The 22063-nt window shown below is 46.3% G+C and overlaps 1 protein-coding gene across 1 annotated transcript in view; it reads left to right on the top strand.

Moving 5' to 3' along the window:
• Positions 1-22063, top strand: part of CSMD2 (CUB and Sushi multiple domains 2) — a 654766-nt gene that overhangs the window by 394149 nt on the left and 238554 nt on the right. Inside the window, exon 13 of the mRNA XM_030943020.1 lies at positions 15281-15463. Within this exon, the coding sequence (XP_030798880.1) occupies positions 15281-15463 (183 nt within the window). The remainder of the gene's footprint in view (positions 1-15280; positions 15464-22063) is intronic.

Raw genomic sequence — 22063 nt, 5'->3', positions numbered from 1 at the left:
CTCAGTTCCATCCCCAATTCATACCTGGTTCATGGAGACTTTTAAGAGGCGTCACTTATTTTTAAAATCTTTAGAGAGGACAGTAGCTTCCCAAGCTGCCCGATTTGGGTAGCATGTGATGAGTGAGTGACTCTGTGCATAGGGCTAGGAACAGATAAACACCACTGTTGGTGGCCTGAGAAAGATGCAGACAAGAGTCTTTATCTCTTGCTTAGAATAGGCATTAAGGGAACTGCAAAACCTGGGGCCCAGAAGATACCCTCAACATCATCCTTCTGAACACTTCCAAACCCCCTTTGGCCGATAACAGCTAATGCCAGTCCCTACAAAGATGGAAGGAGAAGCCATCCACAAGTTACTGTTAAGCCCCTCTTAGGTACCAGACACTAGACCAGCGCAACAGGGACAGACACATCAAGTCTAGGCGTTGCCTCAAGGGACTTGTGCTCTAGTGGTGAGATGGAGGGGAAAGCAAACGAAGTGGCATGCAGAAGAGCTGCCTGGACAGTGCCAGTGGAAGCACAGAGAAGGGAGCAGACATCTTTTCAGGAACATCTGAAAGGGGATCAGGAAAGGGCTTTGTCACAAAAGTGAGCCAAAAGTCCTCAAAATGACCAGGTGGCTACTAGGGAGACGGGCCCAGGGAGCGGGGAGAAGGTGTCCCTTCAGTGTGGCTCACACACCATACCCCCAGTGTACTATAGGTTCCTCCTGCTCCAGGACCTGTACTCTGTTTCCAAACTGGGTACAGGTACACAGGAGGTGTATTCGTGTTCTTGGGCTGGCTGACTTCACACAATGGACATTTATACTCTCACAGTCCGGAGCCTGGAAGTCTGACATCAAGGCTCAGCAGGGCCATGCCCCTACTCTGGGTAGAATCCTCCCCTGCTTCTTCCTAGCTTCTGGTGGTGGCTGTGAGTCCTTGCTGTTGCTTGGCTGTAGCTGTATCACTCCAGTCTCTGCCTTTGTCATCACATACCTTCCTGTGTGTCTCTCTGTCCTCTTCTTATAAGGACACCAACATATTAGACTAAGGGCCCTCCCTACTCCAGTATGTTCTCATCTTAACTTGATTACATTTGCAGCAACTCTGTTTCCAAATAAGGTCGCATTTATAAGTACCAGAAGTCAGAACTTCAGCACATCTTATTGGGGAACACAGCTCACCCCATCACAGGAGGCTAGCCCATCCTACACTAACACTGTCATACCATGATGTCTCCTGGGGTTAAGATGACAGCTATACTGAGATTTTTTAAGAATAGGAGGCTATGTGTCTAGGGAAGGCAGAACAGCAGACAGAAAATACTTAGACTCTGAGTGCAGATCCTGGTTCTGTCACTTTCTAGCTCCATGGCAGATCATGGAACCTTTCTCAAGATCTGTTTCTTCATCTGTGAAATACAGATAATAATACAACCTGGGTCACAGGGGTCCTGTGAAGATGGTTAGATTAAGAAATGTGAACATAAGAAATGTTGCAAATTGCAAAGCAATTAGTGAATGACTAATGAGCCAATACACAGGTAGTTCAATGAGTGGGCTGTTCTGGTGCATAAAATTATACATCAGCAGCTGTGGGGCTATGAGAGGAGCGCCAGACAAAACTATCAGGAGACCTTGATTCAGGACCAAGCCCTGTCACTCACTACTTTGAAAAGGGGAGTGGAGATGGATGCAAAGTTTCTAAGTTTTCCCCCGTTTCAGAAATTCTATGGATGTTCAGCAGTGAATGTTCCCCAAAGCAGGGAGGAATGATTCCATGTCATCCACATGCCCTTAATCTGTCCATATTTTGCCAATGGTTTGGATAAGCTGTAAACAGCGTGAACTTGAAAGGGACGACAATATCAGTCAGCAAACAGTGCAGAAAGATCTGGGTTGGGTAGAGTCGTTGACTAAATTAGTAGGAAAAGATAAAATGGGAATAAATATCAAGTCATGATTTAAGACTTAAAAATAATTAGCTGCTGGAATTTATCCCAGGAAGTTAGTTGTGCTTTGTCGTGCCCTGAGCAGGCACCAGATAATTGAGCTTAGATTTGGGACCTCAGCTTGGGATAGATAAGGAGAGGATTTAAGGCAATTCCTGTAAAAAATGATGATGGCCCCCGAATGTTTATTCAGGGGAGGAAGTGGACTCGGGAGATGTGAGAGCTGTGTCTGGATATTTGAAGGGCTTTCATGTGGGAAAGAGGAATTAGATGCGTTTGGTGTGATTTTGTTGGAAAAGAAAGGGACGTAACACTTGTTGAAAGCCTGCTATGTGCCAGAGCTTTATGTTCATTATCTCAGGGTTTTCACAGTGTCCTGCAAAGACCTGGGGTACCCTCCAGGGACCTCCATGGTGGGATAGGGCATGCCCAGAATGGAGGGTTCTGATCACCCTGCCTCTGTTTCTTCTCTTTTCTTCTCTTTTGCTCTTTGTAAGCCTTGTTTTAAGAGAGAATTCATAGCTAACCACTGACTTCAAAGACATTACTTCATCTCATTCATTGCTTACAAGGATACAATGGCTGCTGTTTTATAGATGAGGAATCTGAGACTCAGAGGGGTGAAGTAATTTGCCTGAGATCACACAGAAGTGTGGAAAGTAGCAGAGCTGGGATTTGAGCCCATGTCTCCCTGGCTTCAGAAGCCCGTGGATTTTCCCCTTGCCCCAGAAGCCTCCCATGGTTACATAATTTCAATTCCTTATAAAATCTTTATAGAAGCCAAAGCTTTGCCCCAATCAAATAGACCATGTATCATGAACCTGGATTCCATGTCACCAGAGGTTGGAGATTTTGTTCACAAGTTCATTTGTCCATTTCACTCAGCTAGTACTGGCTAAGCTTTTGTTATGTGACCAAAACTTTGCTGGGTGCTGTGATTATAATAGCTAGCAGCCTAGATGTGGTATAAAGCATACGCTGTGTGAATGCTGGTCACGGACTAGGTGTCAACAGGACTTCTCCTTGGAGCCGTGACAAATTAGGAAGGGGAGTCTGGGTGTTTAGAGACATAGCAAACCCACAGGGACTATGTCAGTTTCTGTGCATAGAGGCAGTGGATTCTAGAAAATGGCACAGACTCTGAAATTGCACCAGACCTAGTAAATCCCAGTGTGGTCCCAGCTGTGTAACCTTGAGTCTCAGAGAACCTGTGGTCTCTCTGAGCCTCAGTTCCCTGACTTGTACAATGGAAATAATAATGCCAATCTTAGAGCATTGTTATGAGAGTGAAATGAGATCTCAAAGCTCCTTGCACATTGTCTGGCATAGAGATACTGCGTTCCCCTGGGGGTGTCACCAAAGTTTCTCTCCAGCCAAACCTTCCACATTTCCTGTCCTCCAGGCCAGGCACCTGGATCTGCCACCAGGTGCTCTGACATTCCTTGGGTTTAGGTCCCTGCCTTACACCAGTACTCCCCACCTAGGGCCCTCCCTCCCCAGACTGGCAGAGAAATGAGGTGACTCTCTTAAGGCCTCAGTACAGAGTGTGGAGCCAGAAGTGGCAGGAGGCAGAATCAGGCTCGCAAGAGCCTGGAGGACTCACAGTGTGTTGGAACCTGGCCCAGTGGAAACTCAAGGGGCTAAATTGGGTGGGCCACTTTTTTTGTTTTTGCCCCTTCCACCTTTGACTTTTTGTTTGAGGGGTGAAGCCCATCGTTCTCACACCCTCCTGGTGAGGAGCCCCCTCTACTATAAAAAGGTGGGTGGGTTGAGTCCCCAGCACCCGGATGTGATTCCTTGTCCTTGCCCATGCTGCTCCCTGGGCTCCTCTTACCTCCATCTCCTGGTTTTCTTTTACCTCTCTGGCTGTTCCTTCACAGCTCCTCCATGGCTCCCCACTGCCCCTCAGAGTCTGTCCTCAGCCTTCAGTCCTCTTATTCTAGAACCTTCTGCAGTCGATCATGTGTACTTCCATGGTTGCAGCCTCAACCCAAACTCTGGTGACTTCCACATCTGTTCTCTACTTGCATTTCTGTCTTCCTGTTACACATTTTGATAAGGCTTCCCTCTCAGCCGTCTCAAACCTACCCACCTGTATAGTCTGCTGACAGCAAAATGTCAAGACTGGGTGGTTTACATTTGCAACAACTCTGTTTTCAAATAAGATCGCATTTATAAGTACCAGAGTCAGAATTTCAACAAGTCTTTTTGGGAGACACAGTTCACCCCATAACGGGAGGCCAGCCCATCTTTCCTACATGAACACTGTCATACCACGATGTCCCCTGGGGTAAAGATAACGGTTGTACTGTTTTAAGAATAGGAGGTCATGTGTCTAGAGAAGGCAGAACAGCACCGAGTTTCCTCCCAGTTCTAGGGGCTAGAAGTCCAAGGTTAAGGCTTTGGCCAATTTGGTTTCTGATGAGGGCTTTCTTCCTGGCTTGCAGACAGCCACCTTCTCACCATGGCCTTGCACGGGCTTTCCTGTGTGCATGCACACACAGGAGAGAGAAAGAGAGAGAGAAAGAGAGTGCATGAGCCTTGTGGTGTTTCTTCTTAGAAAGACATCTATCCTCTCAAATCGGGGCCCTGTCCTTATGACCTCATGTAACCTTAATTACTTCCTTAGAGGCCCCATCTTCAAATACAGTCACACTAGGGGTTAAGAGCCTCAATACAGGAATTTGGGGAAGTTGGGGGAACACACAAGTCCAGTCTGTAACACCATCCAAAACCAAGCTCGCCATCTCTGCCCCCATGCTCATGACCTACACCTGTGTACCCCATCTTCACGAACAGCACCACCATCCATCCCATCCCTAGGCCTCATCTCTGCCTCCTCCTTTTCCCTCTTCCCACCTCTGACTCCATTCCCAGATTCTGTCAGTTTTCCACATCCCACTTCTCTTTCACTGCTGAGTTGAGTCCCTCCCTCATCCACTCTCACTTGAATAACAGCAGAGTCTTCCTAACCAGCATCTCTGGCTCTAGTCCTCTCGCTCCCATCTACCCATCTGCCACATGGAGCAGTGATCTTCCCAGAATCCAAATCTGGCACAGTTCTCTCCTAGTTAAAAAAAAATGACAACTTCTCATTGATTTTAGGATAAAGTATAACACTTTCTACATGACATCCAAAGTTCTCCATAATAATAATTCCACCAAGTTCTGGTTTCTATGAATCCATTCAAGACAAAAATCTCTCCAGTCCTATAGGGCCTAATTCAGCGTCTGGAACAGAACACATGCTCAGAAAAGCTTGTAGAATTGAATTGTAATGAGGATCTACTCAGTCACAATCAGGTAACCTCCCCAGCACCCTCTCAATTCCCTTTTGGTCCACTTTACCACGACCTAGTGCACAGATGCCAAGAGTCCATGCATTCTCTGTTGTCCCGCAGGATTTGTGGTTGGACAAACCCAACTTATAATCAGGATCTTCCTTTGACTCCCTGTGTGGCAGTCTCTCCTCATCAATGAGCCTGAATTTCCTAATCTGTGAAGAGGGGCTGATGAATGGTTATCTTTCCAGGGTCTCATGAGGACTCAGTATAGTGAAGCACCCAGCATAGGGCCTGACATTTAGTAAATGCTCAGTTGGAAGCTTACTCCCTTCTCTGCTCTCCAAGGCCTACAGCTCTTCTTCTAACCTACATCATTGCCCGAAGCTTCAGAATTACCTCTTCCTCCTTTTTAGCCCCCTGTTATTCCAACTCCTGGGGAGTTCCATGCAGGATAGACATCTCAACACAGGAATGGGTGGGGTGGGGGAGCGGCGGAGCTGGGATGCAGGTTTCCCATAGGATGGCATAAGGCATCCAAGGGCAGAGACCTCCCATATCCATCATTTCCACCCATCCCTTAGGCAGACCTGGCTGCATCATCATCATCAATACCCACTCTGTCCCAGTTTGAGCAGAGAGATACAACCTTAGGGGCAGGCAGGTGGCACTCCAATATCATCCTTTCTTCCTTGTTGAAAGTATTAGCCTGGTGGGAAATTTGGGGCATTTGCTTCCCAGAAATTCCTCCAGTTCTGCTCGTCACAATTCCAGGTCTTGGGGTGGGGGAGGGGACTCCTGATCTGTCAATATCTGAGCACTCTGAGCCAGTCTCCCTCCATGGGGGCGACCAGCTGTGGGAAATGCATTCATAGTTGCAATTTCTTTGCTTCCCAGTAGAACAAGAAATATTTAAGGAACAGGCAATTAGCACTTACCAGAAACATTATAAAATTACATACAACTTGCTAACAAGTTTTAGCATCAATCTGGAAGTCTCCTTGCTTCCTTGCTGGAGTCTGGAATCTGGCAGCTTAATGCTGAATCTGGGAGGCTGGCCCAGGGGAGGAAGAAACTGAGACCTGGACGCTGCAGACATGAAGAAGCAGGGCAGTAGAGATTATGCAGAGGGGGTGCCCAACAGTCCAGGGCACTCATGTTAGAAATGAGCTCGTCTGTTTGTTCAACATTTTCTAAGGCCCTATGATGTGTTGCAGACAATGTTTAGAACACTGAGGCTACAAGGACAGCAAGACAATCTCTGCTTTCACCTAATTCATAGTCCATTTTCAGTAGCATAGAACAAGTGTTAGAAGACAAGGAAATACAAAGGAGGGGCAGCGAATCTTGCTAAAGGGCATCAGGGGAGTCTCCCTGGAGGAGGTGATGTCTGAAACTGAGACTTGCTTAAAGGATGAAAAGGAGTTTGTCAGACATCCTTGAGAGAGGGAACAGGTAGGCTTAGAAAGGTGACATGCAGATAAGATTGAAGCTAAAACCTCAGTAAAAATAAAGTCTGAGAGCAAGTTGGGGAGAAGAGGGCCAAGACTTGCTCTCTGCAGGCAGTGCCACATCCCCTTCTTCAGAACTTTACTCCAGTGGTGGGCACTGCTGAGCCCCTGGAAGAGGTGGTGTTGGAGGCAGACTTCAAAGGAGGCCCAGGGCAACTGACCAGCATCACTGACCACTCCCTCTAGGACACCGCCCTTCCTCTTGTCAGATGCCAAGCACATGGCTATTTTCAGCCTCTCTTCTATTATTTTCGGTACACCTCTACTTCTTGTCTTTTCCGCATAAACTGGAAGGCCCAAACATTCCAACTTTGGCCAGGAATATCACTAACATGTTCCTAAGACGCTCACTGAGTTTCCATGATACCTCTAAAAGTTTTTCAGGCACCGGGAGCCAAAGTTGAGCTGGATACAAGCAGCAGCTGCCTCTTCTCAAAAAGTCCCAGTGGGATCCAGCCTGTTCTAGCCCCTGGAGACTGGGCTGGCAAACAGCAGAGGATGTTACCACATTAAAATTTGGCAGGAAGTAATTTGTCAATGAGATGTACTCTCTAAATACATAGCTTTTGCAAATGGTAAGCTTCAGTTTGGGGCTAACGCAGACAGCTTGGAGGCTAGCTACCTCCATGTCCATTGTTTCCAGCCTCCTTTGGCTGGTGACAGACCCATGCAGTGTTATGGAGGAAGGAGATGGGGAGGGAAGAATGTCACCCACTTCATCCAGCCATACCTCCATTCCACTTGTGGAAATCGTGTGCGGAAAAACACATCAGTCCCCATAGGTACACGTATAGATGTGGGGTCTCTCACCTCCTGGTGCCCTTCGCATCATCAGAAGTAGAAAAGCAGAGTGGGATGTGGTTCTGAGGCAATCCAGGCTATCTGGGTATGCCCACAGGGTGATCCTAATGCACCAAAGATGTCCTGGTCACTCACTAGGAGTTTGTGCTGAATCAACAACGGGTCTGAGCACTTAGTAGGTGTAAGACACTGGGCTTGGTTCTGGAGATACAAAGAGTGGAGGGGATGTGACCCCTGGCTCTGAGGAGCTGACAACCCACAGGATGAAGCTTAAACGAGTTATTGTTCATCAAACCAGGCCCTTCAGGGTCTCCCTCCAACCATCTCTCTGGCCTCTTCTCTCCATCACTTGAGCTTCCCACCACACTGAGCTTCTAGCTCTTCTGTAGACTCTACACTCTTGTCCTCCATTTCTCCTTTCCTCCTGCTTTCCTTCCATCCTTGCCTCCATCCTCCTGTCATCATTCCTCAAAAGTTTATTGAATCCTCTCTCTGTGCCCTGCACTTCACTAGAAAAGCTGGGATATAGACATTTCAAAAAACATTGGCTCGGTCTTCAAGAAACTTACCAATTAACAGTGGGAAACACACACCCAAAACTGCAGCACCTGTTGCTATAACAACAGAAATGTCCAAGGGGGCTGGGACCGAGAGAGAAAGAGCTCCTAAGGCTGCCTGGGCGATTCGAAAGAAGGTCCCAGATGGGAACGCACTTGCACCAATGCTGAAAGACAATTCTTTGTCTGGTAGACAAGCAAAGGGTGTTCATTTCAGGAAGAGAGGATGGCAGGTGCCACGTTAGAGCCGTGTGAGGGGCGGTTGGGCTCTGCAAACATCAGTGACAATAACACTGAGGAAATACAGCTAGTCACTGGTTACACACTGCATGCTGGACATTTTGACAATTATCTTGTGTACAGAAGCTCATTTAATCCTCACAACAACCTTGTTATTATTACCATTTCCATTTTACAGATGGCAAAACTAAGGCTCAGAGAAAATAAGTCACATGCCCAAGGTCTGTTCCTTAGTATCGGAGCCAGGGTTTAGATCCTGGGCTTTGTGATGCCAGAGCTCTCGCCACTGCACTATTCCACCTCCCTACAGATCACCCAGTACTGTGCCGTGTGCATCTCAAGGTCGTCAATGGCCAAAGAGCAGGCTGGGTGGGAGGGGTAGGCCAGGGTCCTGCCATGCTGAGGAGTTAGGGTTTTAGTCTGTGGACTTGGGAAGTTGTGAAAGGATCAATGAGCAGGGGATGGTAATCATCAGATTTTTATTTCTTGTGTTGCTTTGTAGAGTATGAAATAGAAGGAAGAGCCAGGGGAACCATAGGCTGCTACTGGCACCCAGATGAGAAGCTGCAAGGGCTGAACTCAGGCAGGGAGAGACGGGGTGGAGAGCAGAGGGTTCTGGGCATGTGGGAGGAGGAGTCAACAGGAGGGGACTAAGGAGAGCTGAGGGAGAAGGACAAAGCAGAATCCAGACTGACTCCCAGATTTGAACAACCTCTAAGAAACCTGTCCAGCGCTCCCAGCCAGAGGCCTGAGCTGCCCCTTCTGCTATCAACCAAGTCATGTGGTCAGGTCTACATCCTCTCCATTGCCCTTGTCATTTGTATTGGAATTACCCACCTGACTATGAGTTCTCCAGGGGCAGGGGCTGTGGGGCAGGCAACGCTGTACCTTTAGTGCTTAGTGTGACATTTGGCACAGTTTCCATGCAAAATGTTAGCTGAGCTCATACATTAAACAGAGTATTCTGTGTGTTCAAGGGACTGTGCTAAGTGCTAGGTACACCGTGATCAAAGATACATAATGGATACCTACCTTCATGGGGCTTACATTCTACGGGGTGGGAGTGAGGGAGGCCGGGTGGTGAATCATCTTGTGCCCGATGCCCAGCCAGAGCTCCAGAAGAACAAATTTTCATCCTTTTATTCACTGTTATATCCCCACTGTCTAGAACAGTAACCAATAAAATACTTGTTGAATGAATAGATGGGTAATTACAAGGTGCATCATTGCTATAAAGGGAAAGAATAGGGTGCCAAAGTGGGAGGATTGCTTGAGCCCAGGAGTTCGAGGCTGCAGTAAGCTGTGATAGCACCACTGCACTCCAGTCTGGGCAACAGAGCAAGACCCTGTCTCAAAAGAAAAAATAAAAAGAATGGGGTGCAAAGAAAGAAAAGTAAAAGGGAAATGTCTAAGATCTAAGATGTGTGGTCAAGGAAAATGTCTTGGAGGAGGTAACATTTTAAACCAAAGTCTGCAAGGCGTTAGTCATGCCAACGGAAGAGGAGAGGAAGCTCAGGCTAGGGGAACAACGAGTTAGTGAAGGAGCCAGTGAAGCCTCCCAGCCTCATGTGAAAGGCGGCAAATCCTCATCTTCCTCTCATCTTCCTCCAAGCAGTGCCTCCCCTCTTGGAGCACATCAAATAGTCAGTGAATTTATCGAACCACATGATACAGTCCATTCTGTACAGACATTTTCATAAAAGATGATTCCAATTTGGTATTAGAAATGGAAAAACCTGGGGAGAAGAGTGAGGTTGATCACAGATGATGGGGATAAAACAGCCAAGAAAGGGGAGAGCAAATATGCTGAGTGGCAGAGCTCAGTCATGATAGACTTCTGAGGCATCTTAGAAGCAATCATCTCATGTTGTCCAGTTTGCTTTTGGTAGGCAAAAGGGGAGAGACAGGAAAAACACTCATAAAATGGAATTATATTAAACCAGGTAGCAGGAAATTGCATGTGTGATTTTTCTGAAGTCAAAATCCATTTATCTGTTTGCAATTCTGGGTCCTGACGTCAGACTTGGTCAGCACCTGACCAGAAGTGTCAGATCAAACACCTTTCAGGCAGGGCATTAGAGCACAGGGAGCCCTTTGCAGGAAGACAGGGGCCTTGGTCCCTGTGTTTCCAGCAGGAGTTGACTCTGAGCTTGGAGAGAAGGCTTAGGCCAGGACAGGAGGTGTCAAAGGGACAGAAGCCAGCCAGCAGCCCCCTCTGCCTTCCTGGAAGGAGCTCCCAAACTCTCACCCCACCCTGCTCTGTTCTTCCTCTTCCTTCCACCCAATCTTGGTTCTCTGGGCAACACATCCCCCTATGCTTTGGAACTCTTTGCCAAATGCTCCCTTGAACCTGAGTTCCCATGAGGTCACCACGACCCTGTAGCCCTCTGCAGTGCTAGCAGCCCACTTCCCCACACCAAATGAACTTCACCTTGAGAGGGGCTCGTATGCTCTCTCGCCAATGCCATTCCACCCACGTGTAAACCCCTTCCCCTTTGACCTTATGCTGTCTCCAGCTCTGATACTTTCTACCCCTCCTCATCACTGTCACTGGTCTCCTCCTCCCTATTTGCCATCACCTTGCCTCTCAGGCCTTGACCTTCTCACTTTCTTTCAGTGTACTTCACCCTGGCTGCAGCTGGACCTCATCATCAAGCACCTCTGAAATCTCAACTCCACATACTTCAGCTTTTTCACGTGACACTCCCTCTACTCCTGCCCATCATCCCTTCCCAACCCCTATTTCCCCTATCGCCCCCTGCTCCCTTCACCTCTTTCCTTCTTCATCCTAAGCCCCTTGGATAACACTTTGGCCATTCTTTTGAACATCTTCAGCTCCTTTGCCCCACTGTCTTCCATTTCTCCAAGCCCAATCACCCCTCACTCAGTCAACACCCCTCACTCAGTCAATCCTCCTACCCCTTCCTCTACTTCTACAGGAACCGAGTGGCCAAGGGCTGCTGGGGCAAGTCATATAGCCCCACTGGGTGGTATCCCTACAAATGAATCATCTGCACCCTCGGTGGGCCCCAGAGGTGCATTTTAATCCATCTAGGCATGATTTCCTCTTCTCCAGAGTGACAGCTTCAGACATTCTCCTCAAGTTGTTTTTCCATGACTTGTCCCTCACCTTCAGCAAAGACTGTGACCTCCTCCACTTAGAAAATAGAGCCTGTGTCATCACAGGATCTCTCTCGGTCTCCTGCCATCCTACCTGAAAACTCACTGCCACCACTTCTTCCCTCTTGACTGTGGTCTCTAATGTGTGCTCTCAGTCCCATGCCTCTCTCCTTCTCTGGAGCCCCTGTAGGGACCCCCTTCTCCTCCAGATCTTCAGCTAACCATTCAATACATCTTTCCTCCCACTTCTTTATTCTTCTCTAGCATTTCAATATGGCCAAGTTTCCCCTGTACTAAACTATTTTAACCACTTCCACCCAGGCCATATGCCTCATGAGCTGCTACCTAATTTCTCTGGATAGAGTGATATCACCTTCTCGTCTCCTGTTGGGTGTTGGCCTCATCAGTACACACAATCCTGACAGTATCAATGTGACCTCTTTTTGCTAACCTGTTTTACAATCCTATATAAACTTCCCTGCAGCATTCAAGGCTTTTTATCTTCTTGAAACTTATTCTTCTCTAAGCTCCTGTGACCCCACTCTCCCAGTGTAACATTCTGCGGTCCCTACATTGTCCCTAACTGTCCTGTCCTGGACCAACATCCCTTCTCACTCTCCTTGGGTCGTTTCATTCTTCTCATGGCTTCTTTTACAATCTACGAGCTGAATTTCTAGATCAGACTTCTCTCTTGAACTTAAGACCCAGGTAGCTACTTCCTGCTAGATATTTCTACTTGCAGGTCCCACTAGTACCTTAAAACTCAGCATCTCCTACTGATGATTCCATTCAGACCTATCTATACCCTCTTCTTGCATTCTTGTCTCAGTGAGGGTACACCCAAGTGCCAAAACCAGGCACTTAGTTATATAACTAAAAGTTAGCTGTGACAGTAACTATTGGGTAATTACTGTCACTCCTGTATCGCAGTCCTACAAACAGTCTTACCTCTGGAACTTGGCAAGGGTTCTTCCCTCCATCTAAGGCCCTTCCTTCTTTCCTGCTGTTCCTTTTCACCTTCCTGGTTCCACCACAGCCTTAGGGCCTCAGCCTGGACACCACATCCTCCAAGAAGCCTTTCCTGACCCAGGACTGGGACTAGGGTCAGGTGAGCAGGGCACTCATGGGCACGAAATTTAAGTGATGGGGAAAAAAAACGCAGCAATTAAGATATGTAACACTTAATGCAAATTGTTTTAAAAAATAATATTAATGCAAAATGTCCATGTTAAAACACATCAACATTTGAATCAAAGACAGGCTCTGACAGTGCTGGGACTATGGTGAGACCAGTGAGGTGAGTCATCTGAGCATAGGGTTGGATCCAGGCTTTATTTTAAATGTTGGTATTTTTCTTCATTGTGAACTGGATTTATGGCATTAATTGTGATTTTCTAAAAAAAATATTGCACTAAGATATTATTTGTCATGATAACTGAGATTTTGGTGCCCCTTGAAATTTTGGAGATGAGGTTAGTACTTCCACTCTTCACACCCTATTTCCAGTCTGATCCTCCAAGTTTGAGTTAGGTGCTTCTCCTACGTGCATCCACAGCATGAATCCCCTGTATCATAAACACCTGTTTCCTTGTCTGTTCATTTCTTGAGGGCAGAGACCATGTCCAGATGTGAAGGATCTAGCACAGCAACTGGCACACAGTAGGTGCTCATTGCATTGTGCTTAAGTGGGTACCTGTGATTGAATGATGGTAGGAGAAAGTGATGGGTGGGTGGATGTGGGCATGTGCGCAGGGCTGTGCCTGCACGATGGGAAGGCTGGGCAGATTCCTTCATCCCCCTTAGTATCCCCTTTGTCTTAAGCCAATCACAGCCTCAGACTAGCTGCTGTGGGCAGGAACACAGGCACACGTACCCCACATGCGTATCTCCTACAGAAATGGTGGGGCCGCGCTAGGAAACCTTATATCTGGGTTCTGCCCCTGGCAGCAGGAAGGATCTAGCTCTGGCTTCAAATGCTGTGTAACTTTCACCAGGTCTCAAAATGCCTGCAGTGACAGCCCTCACACCCCAGGCTATATCCCAGAAAGCATATCTGGGGACATCTGGAGGCAGGTGGGTCCTGCTGCTTGCTTCTCCACATTGACTTATCACAGGGGCCCCTTCTTCTTTCCTTCAGATGCCCTGGAGCTCTGGGACCTGGAGCAAAGGGACTATGTTCCTGGAATGCCTCAGTGTATCCCCTCCCCCATCCCTGAGCCTGAGCAAAGCCAGCTTCAGAGGGGGTTCAGCTATGTTTTCAGCAGGCGTACTTGTAGAGGGTGAGGCTGGGGCACATGTGAGGTGAGAGGCAAGTGGGCTGACTTACATTTGAGATGCCTCACACCTGGCACATGGTCACACAGACTCCCCTGCACAAAGGAGGGGACCCTTGTTGCTCGACTTAGATGATCACACACACACACACTCACTAACACACACACAACCCCAGCCATAGAATGCCTTGTCCTGCCTGCTCTCAGCACAAAGCTGGCAGCCTTCATTTTGCAGTAACATGAATGCAACAGTCAAGAGCCCGTCCATAAACGGCAGTGCCTGGAGCTGATGGCAACTCTGACCAGCCCACAGAAGCCCCACAGTGTGGTAGGAAAGCCTTTGCAGAATCATCCCTGTCGGGATCACACACACCAACTTCAGGGACTGTGGTGCCTGACAGCCCATGATGGTGTCTACAGAACAGGCAGGGTCCCTTTGTCCTGAGAATCCTGGGTAGGTGTCCAAAAAACTCCCCTGATGACTCTGGGCCCCTCTCTCCCAAATCTCAGGACTCATACAGTCCTCACCTCACTGTCTGGCACTGGCTTCATGACTTCCTGTCTGTCCTGCAGGACGCCCTTCTCCCCGGAAACAGAGCTCCTCCCCAGAAACAGAGCGTCTCTCCTTCCCTCTTCTTCCTCCTCCCTTCCACCACCCACTCCTTGTCCATCTCTCACAGCATTAAGCACAGCATGAGTGGAAGGTGGGGGTGACTCCAGAGGAAGCTCCAGAGGCTTGGCCAGGACATACTCCTTTCCAGAAGCATCTGGGTCCTGACTGCCTCTCCAGTGAGGTAGCCAGCCCATCATGCCCACTGGGTTCAGGACCCCCAGAGCTGTCTCAGGGAACCCACTCCATGTCTGACTCACCACTGTTGACTCAAGTGAACTTTCAAAGCATACTCAGTGAGTCATTTGCTTCATTTTGCCTGCTACCATCTCAAATTGAATTAAGGAAACATTTCCATGAAGGTGCTTTCACATCAGCAGGCAGTGAACATTTATTCTCAATTAATCTCTGGTTTGGGAAAAAGACAGGGAGCAAAGCTTCAACTGCTGTGTCATCTTGCACTTGCCTTTGCTGCTCAGAAATGGACTGTACTTGAGATCTGTCATGTGACATTAGCAGTTCAGATGCAAGATCAGGTTCAGTGAGGAAGTCTCCAAAGACTTCTAATGATGTGGAACTTGTTGCTCCTGGGACAGGTAACCTGTGAAGAATGTAGACCCACCTTCTCCCTAAAATTGCTTCATCTCATATTGGATTTAGGGAGGAATAAGGGGTCAAAACATCCAAGCATCTAGAACATTTTATGTGGACACAGAATCTCAGGCACTTGATAGCTGGAAGCCCATTCATCCTAGGATGCTGCAATGAAACAGGACATTGCAGGATTTCTCACAAACCTCATTCCTTATAAGAACATTGAATCCTGCCTGTGTCACTCTAAGCACTGACTTATGGCAGAAGAGCAGCAGAGCATGTCATGTGGACCTTCAGCTCCAGGAGAGGTATAAAGTCACCTTTTGTCTCTGTTTTCTCATCTTCCTGTCTTTCAGAAATCGAGCAGGGCAGTTGCGGTGACCCTGGCATACCTGCGTATGGCCGGAGGGAAGGCTCCCGATTTCGCCACGGTGACACACTCAAGTTTGAGTGCCAGCCCGCCTTCGAGCTGGTGGGACAGAAGGCAATCACATGCCAAAAGAATAACCAATGGTCGGCTAAGAAGCCAGGCTGCGTGTGTAAGTGAGCAGGGAGGAGGCCACACCAGGGTCTTCACCGAGAGGCAGGGGCCCATTTCCTAGCTAGTCCAGGGGCCCCGTCCCTGGGAACCTTGCAGGTTGTAACAACAGCTGCACTCTGGTTGGTTTATTCTACTCCTCGGAATGTTGCTGGTGGGGTCCTCATTTCTGGCAGGCAAAGTCGACTATAGCACGTGAGAACAAGTGCTCTTGACATTTGGTGATGTTCTTCAATGCCATCTTACCCTTCTTGGTGATCCTTAAGAGCAAGGAGATACCACTGGAGCTTAGCCCACCAGGCTCAGACCCAGACATTTCCTGCTCACCCTCATTGCCACCACTGGCACCATCTAATCAAGCAAGGTGGAAGGGACTGGCAAGTTTGTAAGATTGTAGACACCACCAACCTTCAATGCTGTGGGAAACCGGCCTTGCCAGGATATAAACAGTTTCCTAAAATTGCTTCATCTCATATTGGATTTAGAGAGGGATAAGAGATCAAGCTGTCTTTGGACTGTTGATCTTTTGGGGAAGGGGTTGGTGTTGAGTGGTCTGTTCTGTGGAGATAACAAAGAAGCCCTTCTTCCTTCCTCTTGGATGACCTGACCATACTTTGCAGCACAAATGACATCTTAAATTTTCAGTCACAGCAGGATTGGCAAGGATGAGGGGCTGTGTGTAGCCAAGGAAGGCCCAGGCGTGGTCTCTGTTGGGAAATCAAAATTTCCAGCTTCTCTGGACTATCATGTCTTCTCCTATCCCTTGTCACTCCACCTTCTCCATCTCTTTCCATGTGCTTCTCTCAGGGAAAGACAGGCATCCTGATCCTCAGATCCTTCCCCTGGCTCAATGTGTTACTTGGGGTCTTGAGTTCTGCACACTAGAGATCGGTAATCCCTCGGGGCTGGGAGAGGACTAGCCTGGGAGACTGTCAGGGTCTCTGTGATGACTGAGAGTTTGGTGTATGAGTTGATGAGTAGGGATGTACCATGGTGATTATACTTTCTAAATGAAACAAAAATCACTTTGTCTGACAAAGCATTTTGATGACTTTTGAGTTTATTTATGTAAAAAGTCTTGAGATGTTTAAAGATCAAATCACCCTTAAATACACATTGAACAAATCACCTTTATTGAAAAAAAACAATTGAATGATATCTGCCCATCTCTGCTCCCCACTGTGGTTAGAACAACAGCATTAGCCGTGTAGCATGCTGGGAGCCACAAGGACCTGGAGGAGCAGGGAGCAGCTCAGGGCAGGCAAACACAAAGGCTCTGCCCATTGCAGAGACCAAGCCCAGGGACGGGTGCACAAGGCAGGGCTCTATAGAGGCAGGGCCTGAGAAGATAAAGGTACACACAGTGGGAGCCCCAGGTGCCATGGGGGCTTAATCTCTTCAATCCACCTAAATAAAACAAGGCAGGGAGAAATGGAGGAGGGTCTAGCTTCTGCAACAAAGAGCTGGGAGGATTGACATGGGAAGCAAAACCAGCCAGCCTCTTAGGACCAGGATAAGGTTCACTGTCCCTCAAGCTGAAAGAGGCAGGTAGCAGAATGCCAGCTGAGGGACTGTTGCTTGACCCTTCCAAGAGTTTACTTGGATCTTTGACTCTTAGGAGCAGGTTTAGAACATCCTTGTAAAACCTTTACCAAGGGCAGAAGACCTTGAAGTGCTGCCCAGCAGGCCCTTGGTGTACACAAGCAGGGCTGGCAGCCTCCAGTGAGCTGGGCACTGCTTGCAAACAGCTGAGAAGGAAAGAGGATAGGGCTGTCTCGACAAGTGTGTGTCAGTGCTCCCTGTGGTTTAAAACAAGGATGAGGGGCCTGAGGCTTATGGATGAAAGCTAAGCAGGTACTCTGGGGAGATGACATGGCATTTCTTCTTCCAGACAATTCTGGTTTAGAATAGGATGACATCCCCAGGCACTTCCATCACTCAAGTGTGTCTGGACATTGGAGAGTCACGGGACACAGCTTGAATCTCAGGGATGCTGGCTTCCATGGAGGAAGCCAGAGGGAACCAACTGGCCCCATGCCTTTGCAGCATATAGCCAGGTCGCACTTGCATTTCAACAAAGTGAGGGACTTCCATCTGCCCACTCTCTACTGAGTACCCAGCAGGCAAGCTGATGCTTTTATAGGTCCTGGGCTTTGCCCTCAGAGAGCTCATAGTTCAATTGCTGATAAGAAAGTATGGTGATAAGAAAGGCCTGGTGCACTGAGATGACTTTGGTTTCAAAATCTGAAGACCAGGTTCTTAGTTCTAGCTCAGCTTTGTGACTAAAGCCAGGCATCTTCTCTCTGGATTTTCATGTACTGACCTATCCAATAGGGTAGCACTCCATTCTGGCTCCAAAAATTCTAAACCTCTATGATCATATTTATAGAAAAAGATCACTATGACATGAATAGTCCTCACATTTTCCACAATAAGTACCTGGAAGCTACTTTGAAAGTGGATCATTACAGAGTAGGTCATACTTTGGTTGGGGGACAGTGTTAAACTTTGGTGTTCTGCTGTTAACTCTAGATCAAATATATTATAGTGTTATCAATAGAAAAGGGACAATACCTATAAACGTCTATAAAAATATAAAATATAAGGTTGGTCTCTGTGTTTTATAAAGTGCTTATAAATGTACATACAAAAGCTCCTCTGGCAAAAGTCAGCATAAGTGCCCTAAATTTTACAATACATTAGTCACAATAAATATTAATACAATACTTGGCAAACAACATTGCCCTTTCCTTATTGAGAGCTAGAAGGGGATTGGGGATATTAGTTCAATGGCTCAAATTTCTTTGAGAAGTTGCCTGAATAGATGCAAAGTATTATATTGTTCTTCTCTTGAAACATTTTCTTCAAAACAACTCTTTACTAGGGAATTACCCTGCCAAGAATACACAAATACACTCTTCCTTCATGTTCCAAAACATTTTCTGTAGCAAGCAGTGACTTCAGAATCATTTTGTTGGCTTTTGAGCTGCCCTCACAGTAGTAGATGCTCAATAGATAGTCTTTTGTTAATTTAATTTTTAAGAAGATGATTTATCTCACAGTGAAAAACGTTTTGAAAAAAAAGATGGAACCAGCTTCTTTGCTCTTACTCACTGGTCCTTAGTTAATTCACATCTTCAGGGACCCCTGCTCAAAATCAATGGGAAGTAATACCACTTTCCATCCATTCAAGCTATTGACCGCCTGTCTTCCCTGTGCTGAGCACCATGCATTGGATTCAGAGTTGTTCAGTCTCTGCCTAGGAAATTTGCTCATCCTGGCTATCATGGTGGGAAAGATTTGGCCAGGCTGCACATATTCTTTACCTTCCAGAAGCTTTGCCCATTTTACCTCCTTCCTTACAAAAGAATAGAGAGCATTTCCCATACAGTCTTGTCCAGTTATTCTTCCACCACAAGAGATACAATGGGAAGGAAGATACAAATAACTCTGATGGTGGTTTGCACAATACTTGATGCTTTGTTGACAGGCTGGCAGAATGCTTCACACTTCTTAAGGAAGTCAGGAAACCAATTATCAATCCATTAGCAGCCACTTTCAAAAGAAGCTTCAAAATAGCCTTCACCAGAGATATGCCACGAATGCATGAATGCACACTTTACTTTGCCATTTTGTAAACCACCTTAAGATGTGAATCCTAATTGCTCAGTTCTTAATGTGTATAGTATGTGTGTGAAATGTGAAGGCAGGGACTTCTTGGATGTATACGATTTAAGTTACAAATCAACAATCTAATCTTGAGAGGTCAAGGGAGGGAAAATTGGTGCTTGGTGCTCAGGGAAAACATCCCAGAAGATACAAGACTTGCGCTGGGCTTTTGGAGAGTTGGAAGGGAAAGTAGGATTTTCTAAACAGAGATGCTGTGGGAAACAGCCCTCTGCTGATCTTCCGGTCCTTTACCCTGACTTCCTCCTTACTTCTCTCACCTTCTGTTCTGGTAACACACACAAACACACACACACACACACACACAAAAACACACATGCTGGAATGAATTGGGTAATGGGATCTGCAAGAAGCTGGTCTCTCCTGTGGATCATTACTCTAGAGTAGTTTCTCAAACTTAGCACTATTGCTATTTTGGCCCAGATAATTCTTTTTGTGTGGGGCAGTCTTGTGTATTATAGGATATTTAACACATCTCTGTCCTCTGTCCACTAAATACCAGTAGCACCCGCCCCACACACCAGTTGTGGCAGTCAATAATATCTCTATACATTGCCAAATATTCCTTGGGGGAAAAAACAATCACAGATGAAGAACCCCTAGTCTAGGATAACTTAGTTTTGTCAAATTCCAAATACGAAGAATCCTATGGATTTGTGTTTTAAGTGAGGCTGTGATTAAAGTCTGTAGCATTATGACAGTGGGAAGACATGGGTTAGAGGAGGATGCAAATTTTATTAAATGTTCTACATTATTGGGAAGATATGAGTCCTCCCTACTATGTTATGGAGTATTTATTCTCTCAATTTATAGATTAAAACAAGGTTCAAAGAAATGTAACTAACACAATGGCCATAGAACCACTAAATAATAGGCTGGAATTTGAGCTATTAATTGACAGAGCAGCAATTTGCACCCAGGTTCTTGCTGCAAGTCCTGTACTCTCCATTGCACTAGATTTCTAGAAGTTTAGGGATCATCTGAAAAGTAAGGCCAAGGAAGCCTGAGGGCAAAATTCTAGGCCAGAGTACAGAAGCAAACTGCTGGCTGAGTTACCTTCATGAAGTAACAAAAGTTGACAAGAGTTAGACAAATCCAAGAAAGATAGATTTGTGATCCTTATTGGAACTCTGTCAATATTGTATACCCCCAACATACAATACACTGGGGTTGGAACCTCTTCTTAATCTTTACTTTTTCTCTGTTCCTTCTACCCATTCATTTATTTATCCATCTTGATTTATTGAGTACCTGCTATATACAAAGTCAGGTGCATAAGAGGGTATGGCTGTTTCTGGTCAAATTCTAAACTGAAGGGCCTTTGGGGATGATCCTACTCAGGTTAAAGAGACAATCTCATGGTGCCATGTCCTATATAATGTGCTGTAACTCTATCTCTAGACGTATCTGGAGCTCAAGGGCCAATACTTGACGTAGACTTTTGGTATGTTCTCGTATTTTTAAAGTTTAAGCTCATTTAATGGTTTAAATAAATCTAAAAGTTTAAATAGAGAAAATATTCGTATTCTCTCTCCCTTAAACCAAACTGACTTCAAATTTGACCAGTCTTTTTTTATTCTTACCCATCTGTACACATATGTTCTGTGGTCTTCATCAGAGTGGGCATACCATTTTGCATTCTATGTTTTAAAGCCCATATTCTGTTGTGAATCTTACCATGTTGCTACATGTATTTCATAGTTATCATTCTTAAAAATCTATAGGTTCTTCTGTCAAGTGAATAAACCATGACTTATTCAACCAATTATATTCAATTATTTTATATAAGGCTATAATGAACATCTTCAGGCCTATGGCTTTTTCTTCTCTTGAATTATTTCCTTAGAATAAATTTCTAGGAGTGACATTATCGGATCAGGGCATGAATATTTTTATGACTCTTGATGCATACTGTTGTATGGTTCCCCCCATATATTGTGTCGGTTCATAATGCCGTAGCAAAAGCAGTAAGATTAAGAACAAGATTCATAAAACGTGTGATCTTTCCATCCAGAAACATGGCATGCCTCTCTTTCATGTATATCTGCTTTCACTTTTCTAAACATAACAACTTTGTGTTTTTTTTTTTCATTTAGGTCACATATATATTGCTTGTAAACTTTGTTAGCTTCACTAAATTCCAAATATTTGTGTGCCCTTTTAAAAGCTGCTAATCGCTAGAAGTTGAATCTATTTCTGTAGCACACCTTTGTTGACTACTGTAAAGAGCCCAAGGTTTAGTGCCGCGAGTTCAGAGATGAATTGGGCACAGTCCATGTCCTCAAGGAGCTCTCTTCATGTGGTGATAGACACCATTATATAAATGAAGCGGGCCCTTGGGGCTTATAATTTAGTTTTTCAATGAGAAAACATTGGTGCCGTGAATATTAGGTTCATTCTTTTATTTAACACATATTTATTGAGTGCCTGCAATGTCGCAGGTATCATAGTCGGTACTGAACAGAAGAGCAACAGCCCCTCTTCTCATGGGGCATAGACTTGACATCATCTCTGTGAGAATGGTTGGGCCCAAAAGATGAGAGGCCCTGCTGGAAAAGGAGACATCCAAGAGGCAGCAGTGGGTTCTGGGAGAAGCCATAGGGTTTGGGCCTATGCAAAAGGGACACGTTCCATAGATACATTGACGCACACATAAACACCCATGCACACACGCACGCCCACACTGCAGGACTGGGTACTTGGGTTTGCAATGATTCCAATAGGGGTTGGCTGCTGCCTAATGGATGTGAGTGAAGAAGGGAGGTGGGTTTATGGAAGCACAATCTGGAGACAGACTGCTGGGTAGCCATGGGCCAGAGACATGTCCCTCTTGGGGTAAGAGGTATAAAAGAGGTGTCTGGAGGACTGCCAAGATTGCCATCGCAGGACACTGGATGGAGACTTCAGTCTTGGC

The sequence above is a fragment of the Rhinopithecus roxellana genome, chromosome 12, assembly GCF_007565055.1.
Source record: "Rhinopithecus roxellana isolate Shanxi Qingling chromosome 12, ASM756505v1, whole genome shotgun sequence".
NCBI lineage: Eukaryota > Metazoa > Chordata > Mammalia > Primates > Cercopithecidae > Rhinopithecus > Rhinopithecus roxellana.
Note: the sequence above shows the minus strand (reverse complement) of the source record. Positions and strands in the feature narration are given on the sequence as shown.